At 47.7% G+C, this 12,968-nt stretch overlaps 1 protein-coding gene across 13 annotated transcripts in view; it reads right to left on the bottom strand.

Annotated features, from left to right (window-relative positions):
- The window catches only part of nrxn1a (neurexin 1a), a 124,381-nt gene that overhangs the window by 43,401 nt on the left and 68,012 nt on the right, over window positions 1-12,968 (bottom strand). For 10 of the 13 annotated variants that reach the window (XM_035533189.1, XM_035533180.1, XM_035533182.1 and 7 more), the window contains 6 exons: window positions 12,222-12,425; window positions 9,645-9,671; window positions 2,491-2,613; window positions 1,731-2,112; window positions 1,413-1,603; window positions 921-1,094 (listed from right to left, as the gene is read on the bottom strand). In XM_035533189.1, the coding sequence (XP_035389082.1) occupies window positions 921-1,094; window positions 1,413-1,603; window positions 1,731-2,112; window positions 2,491-2,613; window positions 9,645-9,671; window positions 12,222-12,425 (1,101 nt within the window). The remainder of the gene's footprint in view (window positions 1-920; window positions 1,095-1,412; window positions 1,604-1,730; window positions 2,113-2,490; window positions 2,614-9,644; window positions 9,672-12,221; window positions 12,426-12,968) is intronic. The other 3 variants (XM_035533186.1, XM_035533191.1, XM_035533192.1) reach the window with 1 other exon arrangement.

Here is a 12,968-nt window from a genome sequence, read left to right as displayed (position 1 = left end):
GGGAGATCAGCACTGGGGCTGTGGGTAATGCGATCCAGATGAGCTCCGTTTGCCCTGTCTCTCTTCATCTGGGGGACTGGAGCTGGCTTAAAGTCTCTGTGCAGCAGAGCGACTGGGCTGAGCTGTCTCCCAGTACGCAGCCCCCAACCCCAGTGGAATCTTATCTAGCGGGAAGGAGTAATCTGGATTTGCATTCATAAGCGCATGGGGAATCTGATCTAATTTTCACGGAGAAGATGCTGTGAACTATTTCCATCTCACTTTTGTTGGAGGGCTTGTATACTACATGCACCGGGTGGGTGGGTTCAGTGCCGTGCTTTCATTAACAAGAGAACACAGCAGATAAGAGCTCTAAAGGAAAACAGCAGTGACAGTCAATGACTGTAAGGTGACAGATCTGACACAGGACACTCACGCTGGGACTGTTATTATAAGATTTAAATCATTTGTGCTTGAATTTACTAGGCAAGAGGACATCACACTAGAAGGGCAGAGGGAGGCACTCAGTTTAAACACAGATATCTATCTACCTTGAAGTCAGCTTTCATCAGTGATACTTTTGTCAGCAGGACAACAAGAAAAGCAAAATACATATGATGTTAGTAAAAGCACTGAAAGTCTGAATACTGAAAATCAGTCCGATAAGGTGATGCGGGGGAATGGAGAAAGGGAGGAAGACAATAACAGATGATGCACGAACAGGTCAGGCCTTGGGGGTAGTACATGAAGCACAGGAAGACGGCACCACTGGACGGTGGTCAGTGGCACAAGCTGCCTGGACAAGGAAGTGATAAGGAGAGGAAACAGAACCAGGAAAGAAAACAAATGAGGTGGGTGAAGCGGGAGCACAAGGCCTCGGGATGTAGAGAACAGGTGAGCAGAAGCCCTCCTCCACCCCTACTCTCCTCCACCCTGCTCACCTTCACAGCCCCTCTCCACCTGGCCGGCAGTGTTCAGCGCGTCTGACAGCAGGTCTGGCAAGCGGCCGTTCAGATCCACAGATGCCAGGCAGCCCTGGAAGCCTTCCTTCGAGTGCACCAGCTTAGGGAGGTCCTTATACATTTCCTTCGCCACCCCTCCCACGTACAGATCACCTAGGAAAGATAGGACGTGGTTTTAGATTGAAAAATGTTTATGTTTATTATGTTGAAGGAGAGAGAAAGAATGAGAGAGAGAGAGAAAGAATTTTCTCCTATCAAAACAAAGACATGCCAGCACTGCCAAAATATGGCCATACACCCCTCTGGTGGATAGGGAATATACTGCATAAAACATGTGAAAACAATGCCATGAGCAAATGAATCGTGCACTGTAAAATGCTCTGTTCACAAATTGCATCAAAGATTCAACGAAACTAGTGGAGTACTAGTGCACTGCTGTTCTGGATTACAGGTTAAATCTCATGACATTACCTTTCAAATCAAGGTTCTTGGCCCCCATTGTGGTTTGGGTGGTGATTTTGGTGTCTATCTTGACCGTGTGCAGGTTGTTGGTGTCCCGTGAGATCATCACATTGTGCCAGTGGTTGTCATTGAGGGGCGTGTTGGAATTGCCTTTGATGAGGTGAGCACCATGTCCCAAGTCTGAGACATAGTGCAGGTATCTGTGGCCAGTGAAGAATAAGACACTACTAAATACCCACAGCACAGTCTGAGTCGCTCTCTAACGCTCTCTCTAGCAGACCATGTTCACCATGTCCTTCACCAGGAAGGATGGAAAGTGCTTCTCACCCTTTGACCAGCTCCACCACTATGAAGTCATTGCCGTCTCCCCGGTTGTAGAGGATCAGGCCATCGGGGGAAGTGGTCTTGAACTGGAGGAACAGGTGCATGGAGTAGTAGGCCTGCAGGGTCGGCAGCGTCACGTAACTGGAGCGAGACTTGAAGGTCACCGGGTCGGCCACTATGCTCTTGTAACCAATCATGGCATTGAGCTCGCAGTAGTCGATGTCCCCGTTCTTGCACAAGTCAATGTAGGACATGCCATTGAAGGACAGGCCCTGCAGGTGCCCAATGAAGTTGGAGGGCATGGCAGGCATGTAGAGTTTTTCCGTAATGATTCCCGTCTCGATGTTGTGGAACTCTAGCTGTGTGTGGTCACCTGTGATTTGACCTTCAGGAGGAGACCAATCAGATCAGATTTAGAGAGGGAGGTTTTTTTTGAAAAACTGAAACAAAGTTACATGATTTTTATAAAATCCATATGGATGAAGGGAAATTCTTTAACATTCAATAGCATCCCATAAGCGATTGTTGTGACTCTTAAGTCAGAAAGGAACCTTTTAATTTAATGTATTCTCAGAGTAGAGTCTCAGCCAGCAAACGTATCAGATGTAGAGGACCTGTCCTATGTACGGACCTTATACACAGGCTAGTTGAAATACACAAAACAACACAAAATGCATTAGCTATGAAAATGAATCCCTTCTGTTTATGATGACTGGCCATATGTGTGTATGTGTGTGTGCGCGCGTGTGTGTATGAGGTGTACCTTCTGAGGGCTGTAAATCATCCATCATTAACTTCAAGCTTTTCCCTCTTCTGACCACACGGACCGTGTGCCATTCATTATCATTCAGGTTCTGGCCCACAAAGATGGTCTCTGGGCCTTTACCTACAACATAGCCCCACACATCCGTTACCACAGGGCAGAGATGGTCAGACAGAGGAATGGGGGCAATGTAAAGAGCTGTAATTCATGAAACAGAGAGAGAGGGCAACAGAGAGATCGAAACAGATGGGAGAGACAAAGAGAGAGAGAGAGAGAGAGAGAGAAATAGAAAGGAAGAAAAGAGGAGTCCCTACATTGTGGACAGAAAAGAGACAGCGCAAAGTGAAGAAAGAGCCTGACCACTCAATTACTCCTTGGTTCTGTTCCACCACATTCACACCACAGTTTTATCTTTGCCAGTGCTGGAGTGAAAGGCCCTTACTACCGTGGCTACGAACACTTTCTGTTTGCACTCTATGATTAGAGAGACTTCAGCGCAAACCAAATCTTGCTTCTCAGCATCACAAAACTATAGCAGATGGCCCTGGCACTAACCAGCATGAACGAAGCCCAAGTCCACCAGCCACGCAGTGTCATATTTCAGCCACTAGATGGAGGCATGCAACAAGGCTTCCCTGTTGCCCCACAGGAGCGCTGTCCAGTGTCTGCTCAGTGCATATTCATCTCACGTCCCCTCAATCCCCGAGTGTTTTAGGGAGCACATTTAGAATCTGCGGACTGTAAACTCCATTCGAGAAAGCAATTTCTTGCTTGTAGAGCCCGCCCTTCGTCCCGTGCACCTGGGCAGCGGGAGTAGAGTGAGTGCCATACTGCTGGACGCGTCGAGGAGCAAGCTTCCACCGGCCATGGTGTCTGCTCGTCAATCGCTTGGATGCTAAGGGGCCACGGTGTAGCTGTCAGCGGCGCCCGGAGTGCATCTCACTTGATAACAGGTAAAGAAGAGACGCCATTAAAGAACTGCCAGACTTGCTATTGATTTCCCATTCCACCCTGCTCACGCTTACTGTGAATCCAGATCAGGTGGCCATGAGTCAGCTCAGAAGGAGAAAGGCATAAAAGTCTTTACAGTTTGAGCTGCTCCACAGTGCCCCCTAGAGGAATGCACATGCTCTGCAGTCTACCTCTGTGTGGACAGGAATGGAGGAAGTTGAGGAGCAGTGTAATATGATGTAGAAGTGCTTTAAGAACATAATGATTCAACCACTTCTGTGCTGACTGGATGCAACAGATGATGGGAAGTTCTTGGGTTATTACGGGCATCACTGCCATTAACACAGTCGTGAATGCGGGTTGTAGGACCAAGTGGGAACCACACAGGTGTCTTTGGCCACACTGCCCTCATTAGTGATTAAAAGGGACCAAAGCTTCAACTCTGCCTGGAAAAGCCTCTTGTTGCCATGGAAGTGGGGCAGATGGCCATGTGTGTCCAACCACTTTTATTCCCCTCTCCCAAGCTGGGGGAAGAGGGCACAGTTAAATAAAAAGAGAGAGTGGCTGGCACAAGCTGGTAGGAACACTGACAGGCCAGGGCCAGTGGGAGAGTACAGAGCACACAAATACACACACACACACACACACACACACACACACACACACACACACACACACACACACACACACACACACACACACACACACACACACACACACACACACTCTCACACATTCCAAGTCTCAAGGAGGAGAAGAGAGTCTGGTTCTTTTAAGAACACCTGTGAGGAGCAGGTACAGGTGGTCATTTTGATTAAGGCCATCCTCCAGTGAGGACGCAATGACTCAGCACTCCAGCATCTCATTAGTCTGACCCATTTATGAGACATTTTACAATGGGCTTTTTAAACCTTTTACTTGGATTGAAGTAATTGGTAACTGATGGTAATAATGATGATAATACAATTAGGTCTGTCACCATTTTGGTTCATTAAATACCAAAGATGGTTTACAGCACTGAATCTAAAATGTAAAAATTCTAACATTGAATCAATAACACCTAGCATTTAATTAATTCCCATCAATTAGATTTTTTAGAAATTATTTAATAAACCTTGAAATCAAAAAGTCATTGAATCACATAACATCTAAAAAAGCTAAAAAAACAGTCAAATGCAGCCAGAGGCATGCAGTAACCCTAACAGTTTCCAGACACATCACTTTCATCCTATTGTCACTCAGTACACATTAACAGTGCATAAGTTGATGTGACAGCACTCTCTTAGTGTAACCCACTATACCCCAGGAGAGAGTCACAGCTCCTAACTGGCATTTGCTCGCTGTTCGTGTCGCTGGAAAAATGGTGCTCATAAATACACACACACACACACACACACACACACACACACACACACACACACAGAGTAGAACGCCTGTGGTGGACAGAGAAAATTAATGAGGATACAAAAAAGAAGTGAAAAGCTGCACAATAGCAGGCTGTTAAAACATGCAAAACCCCTGCTTCTTTCCCTTCTATAAAACATCCAGGGACCTTAAATAAAACATCTCCTTTTGCTCAGAACCAGAAGTTCCCTAGTACAGCCTTTCTGACATAGAGTCAGACAAAATGAAGCCCTGTCCTTGAAAAGGAACATGTTGCTTAAAACAAAAGGAAAGGGTAAAGTCTTTAGAGCAGTACATTTACTAAAAGACACTATAACTGATCCAGACACGAATTACCACAAAAGGCAAAATGGCTGCCACTTCTAGGGCTGTCATTTTAAAATGGAAGGAGAGGAAGCTACATTTTCTAGGGAGCAAAATACCAGAAAAGTTACAAAAATGCGCCCTAGATTACAAAATCATTGTAGGAAATCTGCCTCATGTGTGACAAATCGAAGAAGAAGCGCACATTAGTGTCTGCCTCCTTGGAGGCAGTGTTGAAAGAGGGAGGCTCAGTAAGGGAGCGTCAGCAAGAGCCTTTTCCATTACTGCCGTGTTTATTAGCTGGAGGCCTGATGCACAGGTGAGAAAGCGACTGCCACACACGTCACCGTTCCCTTGCCTCTCAGCCGCTAAAGCTGCGTGTTTTCCTGGCTGCGCTCAGACCAGCCATCACTGTCCTCCCTTGTCTGTCTCCCTTACCTCCTCTCTCCCTGCACTCCCGTGTGATTATCTCACGGGTCGCCATACATCCTGGGTGCTGCAGCTCAGGGTGTCCCGCGCGTCCTGTACATCCCGCGGCATCGGCCTGGGGCCCGCAACGTCCTCTCGCACGCTGCCGGTGCCTTCATGGGACTCAGGACTACAGGGAGTGCTAGCAGCACTGGAATTAAAGTTTCTAGGCCCTGGGGCCAAAAAACAAATCTTCTATAAATAAGAAAAAGACACTGAAGGTTTAAGATTTGTAGAGCCAAGTGGTGAATATGCCACTGGGGCGGGACTGTCCCATGAGCCCTCTGCATGCTGCTTGCCACAGTTTAGGGGACAAACCACCGTTCTATTGAGAGGCAGAAGATCAGTTATAGGGACAGGCACTGGGACAGGAGGATTTGGGTTCGGTGCCCAGTCGAGTAGTACATGAACAAAGTTAGCTACTCTGCCCAGAGCTGAGCATCACTGAGACTAATTGGGTTAATGCCACAGTGATGGAGCAGCATCCTGTCGAGGGGACATAATTATATGACCATCTGTTCTAGAGCTCAGAGATTAGACCGGCTGGAGACGGAGAGCCGAGCTTGTGATATGTATCCTTCTAAATGGCTTTCAGCACTTTCCTCTAAAGATATACTCCTAGAGGAAAGTCAGTTTTGGTGAACACTATCACTCACTTCACATTGCAATAGAGGTGCATCAACAGAGCATTTGAACATGCAGAGTGCACACACACACACACACACACATACACACACACACACACACACACACACGTGGATCACATGAGATTGTGATGGCTGTGTTTCCCCTGCGTGGGCCTTGTGTGTCCTGCGAGTGCCAGCACTCTCTCCTCTGTCTTCCACGCTATTTGCATTACAAATGAAAGCCAAGCTTTGGCGCTGCATATTTATGAGTGTGACCATTCCGGTAAGTGGCATCGCTGCTGCATATTTATAGAAGAGGTTGTCTCAGTGAAATGAAGTTCTTTCGAATTCTCATGGATCTCACGTTCGTGAGGCGAAGGATTCTCTGGACACACCTGAATGTCTCCATGAAGATTGGTCACAAGGTGTTATTAAATCTGCAGTCCCAAGTTCATTTCGTAAAACCTTCTATTTGCGTGTGAGGGTCTGTGTATATGCATGTGCATCTTTGTATAATTTTTTGTTTTGTTTGACAGAAATCCGCAATGTCAGGAACAAATGAAAATTTTGCAATCCACTACCCCTTTTTTGTTTATAAAATATGGGAAGACAGAAGACATTTCCCTTTTTGTTTACAGAGCAGAAGATGTGGCTGTGTTTCTACTGTTCAAAGGAAAACCCCAAACCCATAACCACAGCGTTACAGTGCTGTGTGTGTGAGTGTTTGGTGGGGGCATGTCTATTTTTATATCATTCCTCGTATGAAGAAAAATGCCCTACCTGTGTAGGAGTGTGCATGCCTGCATGTGAGTTTTCTCCTTATATATCTAGCTAACTGATTGTTAACATCGATTTGCCTTGTTCTGTTTGCATAGTCTGCGTGCCAGTGAGAGCGTCTTTGTGTATTTGTGATGAGGTGCGTTTGTGTGTGCAAGTGCGTGTGTATGTGTGTATTTTCCCCTGCCAGAGGAAGCTAGGAAAGCACACAGACAGCCCCTCTGAGAAAACCTAGCTGCGTCGCCCTCTTGGGTGTTTTGACCAGGTAAACATGGATCACTGAATTACCGTCAAATTAGACAATCCACTTAGTCAACATGGGGTCACCAGCATGCCTCTGCAGTAACAGCACAGTAACATCCTACCACAGGCCTGCATGCTATGCTCTAACTCATGCCCAACAGGAAAAAGAGGACTGCACTGCAAAATGAAATCAGAAAACATTTTCGCTTTTTTACTTTCAGATGATTTCCTGAAAGGTCAGGTCCTTTGAAACTCCTGAGGGCTTCTGATTGGACGGGAAAGGCAGGCATAGCTATTGAAGTGATTAAATAAGTACACCGTTGTTACTATGCAACGCAAAAAGGGTTGGTTTTTTTGAAGGCCATATTTGGCAGCAGACTCGTGGCTGTCGGTAGAGGAGGAAGCTGGTCGTTACCGTCACTCTGAATGTGAATGAACAGTGGCAGTTTGAGTCACTCAGCGACAGGGAAACAAACCCAACCCTCACGCGCAAGCAAAAAAACAAACAAACAAAGGGACTTTCTGTGCATTAACTGCAAGCCATCCACTAAATTATCCAGAGCCTATCAGAGGGCGGGCGTTAGCAACAGCTACTGCTCCCTGACAAATCGAAAGGGGGACAGGAGAAGCTGTGGAGCAGGGCGCGGAGATGGCCGACACCATCCTCTTACCTCACAATCCTTGCTCTCCAGCTGCTGTTCCTCAGCCTGACGTGCTGGGAGGTTAATGAGCAAACGAACGGAAAGCAACTCGCCATAGCTCTTAGTGGACTCCCCCACGCTGAATAAGAGGCTAAACACTGGCCCTTCCGCCGTCACGTCTCAGAGCGCTGCAGGCGTGATGGGATGACAGGAAGGGAGCATCGTGTAGGGACGCAGGGACGAGCTGGACGCTCGAGCTCGAGGGAGAGCACTGAATTGAGGCTCTCGAAGGAAATGATCCACACTAGGGCTGTTGGAAACAGCAAGGGCTGGAGTGTGATGGAGAAGCATAATCACGGCTCTTAGCCGGAGAGCTTCATTTGTCTAACTGCTTTAAAATGGCTGCCAGGGAGGCTACAGTCAGCATGGGGCAGGGACAAGCAGAACTAACCAGTGGCCCTCCAACTCTCTCTCTATCCCAAAGCAGAACCAACCAGTGGCCCTCTACCTCACTCTCTGTCTTAAAGCAGAACCAGTGGCCTTCTACCTCACTCTCTGTCTTAAAGCAGAACCAGTGGCCTTCTACCTCACTCTCTGTCTTGAAGCAGAACCAGTGGCCTTCTACCTCACTCTCTGTCTTGAAGCAGAACCAGTGGCCCTCTACCTCACTCTCTGTCTTAAAGCAGAACCAGTGGCCCTCTACCTCACTCTCTGTCTTGAAGCAGAACCAGTGGCCCTCTACCTCACTCTCTGTCTTAAAGCAGAACCAGTGGCCTTCTACCTCACTCTCTGTCTTGAAGCAGAACCAGTGGCCCTCTACCTCACTCTCTGTCTTGAAGCAGAACCAGTGGCCTTCTACCTCACTCTCTATCTTGAAGCAGAACCAGTGGCCCTCTACCTCACTCTCTGTCTTGAAGCAGAACCAGTGGCCTTCTACCTCACTCTCTGTCTTGAAGCAGAACCAGTGGCCCTCTACCTCACTCTCTGTCTTGAAGCAGAACCAGTGGCCCTATACCTCACTCTCTGTCTTGAAGCAGAACCAGTGGCCCTCTACCTCACTCTCTGTCTTGAAGCAGAACCAGTGGCCTTCTACCTCACTCTCTATCTTGAAGCAGAACCAGTGGCCCTCTACCTCACTCTCTGTCTTGAAGCAGAACCAGTGGCCTTCTACCTCACTCTCTGTCTTGAAGCAGAACCAGTGGCCCTCTACCTCACTCTCTGTCTTGAAGCAGAACCAGTGGCCCTATACCTCACTCTCTGTCTTGAAGCAGAACCAGTGGCCCTCTACCTCACTCTCTGTCTTGAAGCAGAACCAGTGGCCTTCTACCTCACTCTCTGTCTTGAAGCAGAACCAGTGGCCCTCTACCTCACTCTCTGTCTTGAGCGAGAACCAACCAGTGGGCTGCTCTCTATCTCTCTATCTTACTCTCTGCCTTACTCTTTAACTTACTCTCCATCTTGCTGCTCACTCTCCAACTCACTCTCCTCCTCACTAGGCCCTGGTGTACATAACAGCCTAGCTTGATGTAAATTTCAGTATGCACCGACATGTCTAAAACACACGCACACACACACACACACACACACACACACACACACACACACACACACACACACAACCCTGCTCACTCGCACACTCACACATTAATTAATCTCTACAAACAGAGCATATATCATCATATTTCATTCAGCACTATTGAAGCGATTAGAGGACAGAGGTATAGGGAAGAGAGTCACTTACTGGTAGTACAGTTATTCTTGATACAGTCTAGATGGGGGAGAACAGACAAGATGTAAATTCCACCTTCAAGGTTAAGACTGCAGAAATCCATGAAAACATAATGTCCACACACTGGGGACAGACACACAAATGGTGTGGACCAGAGGAGACCTGTTACACTGATCAGTCACGCAGTCTCTCTCTCCCTCCACGCTCCATCTCCCACACTGAAATAATAAACACCAGGCGGAGAGAACGTGCTCTCACACCCCAACTCACATATCGAGCTCATGAATAATCATGACCTCACTGGCCTGTAATATATTTAGAATCAGGGAAATTTGGCAAGTATAGGTATATGATTGTCTTCAGATCAATATGTCTCAGCACTGCTGAATATTCAGAGCTGATTGATTAATTTCCTTTCTGTGTTAGCTCAGCGAATGGCAGCGGCAGAGAGAGAGAGAGAGAGACAGAGAGTCTAGCCGGTGGAACAGGACGTCCTCACCACCGCCGCTTCTGCCGCTCCCCGGTGTACTTTTTCTTTGCTGTTTTAAAGCCGCCTTCCCTTTAATGAGGGGAGAGGATGAATTAAAGAGCGAGCACAAGTGTTTCTGAAGACGCCGGCGGTAGGGGTGGCGGCAGAGCGGAGAGGGGGCTCTCTCGCTCGTCAAGGTGTGCAGCGGCAGAGCGTCGGAAAATGTCCACCACGGTGCAGCAGCTCGGGGGGGAGGAGGAGGAGCCGGATTCGCAATGCTTTCATGGGTCAGAAAGAAAGAGACAAATGAAAAGCCCTCACCAACCCTCCAGTCCCAGACTAGCAGCCTGCCTCCCCTTTTAGCAGAGGAGCACAGCATCCTTAGGAAGGAATAACCAGACACAGCAGCGAACGCTGTCACGCTGTCATCTATCACGGCGGTCACTTACGCCTGTGCACACGAGACGCTAAAGCAGTCATCAATGCTTTTATGACCCTTAGTCACTGTGGTTCAAGCTGTAATGCTCATTTACCGTTCATTCGCGAATAAAAACTGTAGCTGTAACTGTTATGCTTTCACTATAAGCACTACGATAAATCTAGTATTATGAATAAAATAACACAATGAGTACCACTACTGAAGCTCTCTTTAACTTGGAGCTATATAGCTGCAGTAGTGCGGCTGCTGTAATGAATGATACCTCTCATTTTAGTTCTCACTGCAGAGAAAGAGGACACTTTTATTGCAATCTTTTGAAAAGTCTACCTCTGGAATGGGGATCAATATTTTTCATGTAGCTTCTCTGTGTGTCCAGTGATGGAGTGGAGGGCTGCGAGAAATTCAGAGCAAATCACAAATCCGGCTTCTACGGTGTCCCACGAGGCTGAGGCCCATTGCGTGTCGTCAACCGCAGCAAAAATGTGGCCACAAACAGCCAGAGAGCAACACGTGACTGCCCTAACAGGGAGTGCACACCCTCTGGGCTAGTGGGGAATTATTTGTATGTGTGTATCTGTGAGAGAGAGAGAGAGAGAGAGAGAGAGAGAGAGAGAGAGAGAGAGAGAGAGAGAGAGAGTGTGTGTGTGTGTATCCTTGTGTGTGTGTGTGTGTGTGTGTGTGTGTGTGTCAGGAAGGGGCAGGTAAAGAAGGGGTGGAGTGCCTCTTGGAGACAGGACCTTTAGCCAGACCTGATTTTTAAGTGGACCAGTCTAGTGGCCTTGACCGTGTAGCCAAAAGCCGGATGGCAATATGGTACATTACTGAAACAGCAGTCTTGGTGAGAAAACACCTGCACACACTAGGCTGCTATATTGGAACTATTCGCTCTAATGTGGATTAGAGAAAAAAAGTTGTCTGCAATATGTTTACATAACATGCTGAAGTTCTAAAATCTTCACTGTAACCAAAATGTGTCTGCATAGTCTCAGAAATATTGCAGACAACTGTACTATATCAGCGGTACTGTATCTGTGGGTATGTGTGGGTGTGTGCACAGAGGGCAGCTCTCGGAAACCTTCAGCTGAATGCTGAAAGATGGTTGCCAAGAGGTCAAAAATATTAACAATACGGCCCGAGTCAAGTAGCAAAAATAAAGCAAAGACTGGCCATAATACCCAGTGTGTCCACTGTGTTTAAAAAGTGAAAAAGGTCAGCATCGAGGTAGTGGTGTGAGGTAACGAGGCAGTGAGTCAGCATAAGAGGCAGTGAGTGTGCACTCCCTGGTGGGGGCGCTACTGCGTGCTCACCTGGGAGTGAGGGCAAGGCAGCAGACTCTGGCCTTTGAAGGGTCTACACCCTCCCATTCTCTCCAACACACAGACATCAACAGCATAATGCCTGAAGTGTGTGCGTGAAGTCTGAGGATTATTACACTAATATGGTGGTGAAGAGAAAAACTGATAATACTTCATGTTAATTTGGCAAATAGTGAAATTGTGGAAGTAGGTAATAAAGGAAGAAATATATTTCTTCATAACTTCTATAAAAATGGGTGCAAATATTTCTGTGACCTTTACACGTAAGTGTTTAAATAATTTATGTCACTTGGATAACACAAGAGATTGTACAGTCTGGATTATAGCATGGCTGTAAACACAAGTGCTCTGGTTGGTTGAAATACCTAGATTGACAGTAAGTCGGACCCGCCCCCCGTCCAGCTCCAGTCGGAGGGTGTCCGCAGAGTTGCGGGAGGTGGTTGCCATGAGAACACCGTAGGCGCGCTGAGAGCGAAACCGTAGCGACACGTCCTCCGCCTCAGTATGCATCACCACCGGCAACTTGATCTTCATAAACTTACTGCCATCATAACTGAGGATAGTGGCATCTGACGGAGAGAGGGGGAGACAGAAACAGAGCGAGGAGTTAGGTGGCACCACCTCCTGCCGAGCTCCAGGCAGTGTGAAGGGTGAGCGTGCTGCAGACGCCACTGGGCTGTTGATCATAGCTTGCAAGGATCATGGAGGCGGATGAGCGGCAGGTTACTACGCCCTTTAACAGCCGGCCATAGGGGCTCTTCGCAGCCCTGCTCACCCGCACCGCACACCCGCGCCGCACACCCGCTCATCCGCGTCGCACACTCGCACGGCCGCGCCGCGCACCCGCGCCGCTCGCTGGCTCCTTGCGCACCTGCGCGGCACAGCTGAACCAGCCTCTTAAAAAAAATCATAAAAAAGAATGGCCACGGACACCATAAAGAAATAAAATCCCAACATTACATGCTGGATTCCATTAGTTCATTTCCATATGGAGTGTAATTTATGAAGTCTATCACTGGTAATGTACTACTGCTGCTGTGCAGCAGGGCTTGGCTTTGGAGTCGTGGTTTACACCCCCAGCACTTCTCCATTTCTCTAATCTGTTTATTCGC

The sequence above is a fragment of the Electrophorus electricus genome, chromosome 14, assembly GCF_013358815.1.
Source record: "Electrophorus electricus isolate fEleEle1 chromosome 14, fEleEle1.pri, whole genome shotgun sequence".
Lineage (NCBI taxonomy): Eukaryota > Metazoa > Chordata > Actinopteri > Gymnotiformes > Gymnotidae > Electrophorus > Electrophorus electricus.
This window is presented reverse-complemented; position numbering and strand designations above follow the sequence as displayed.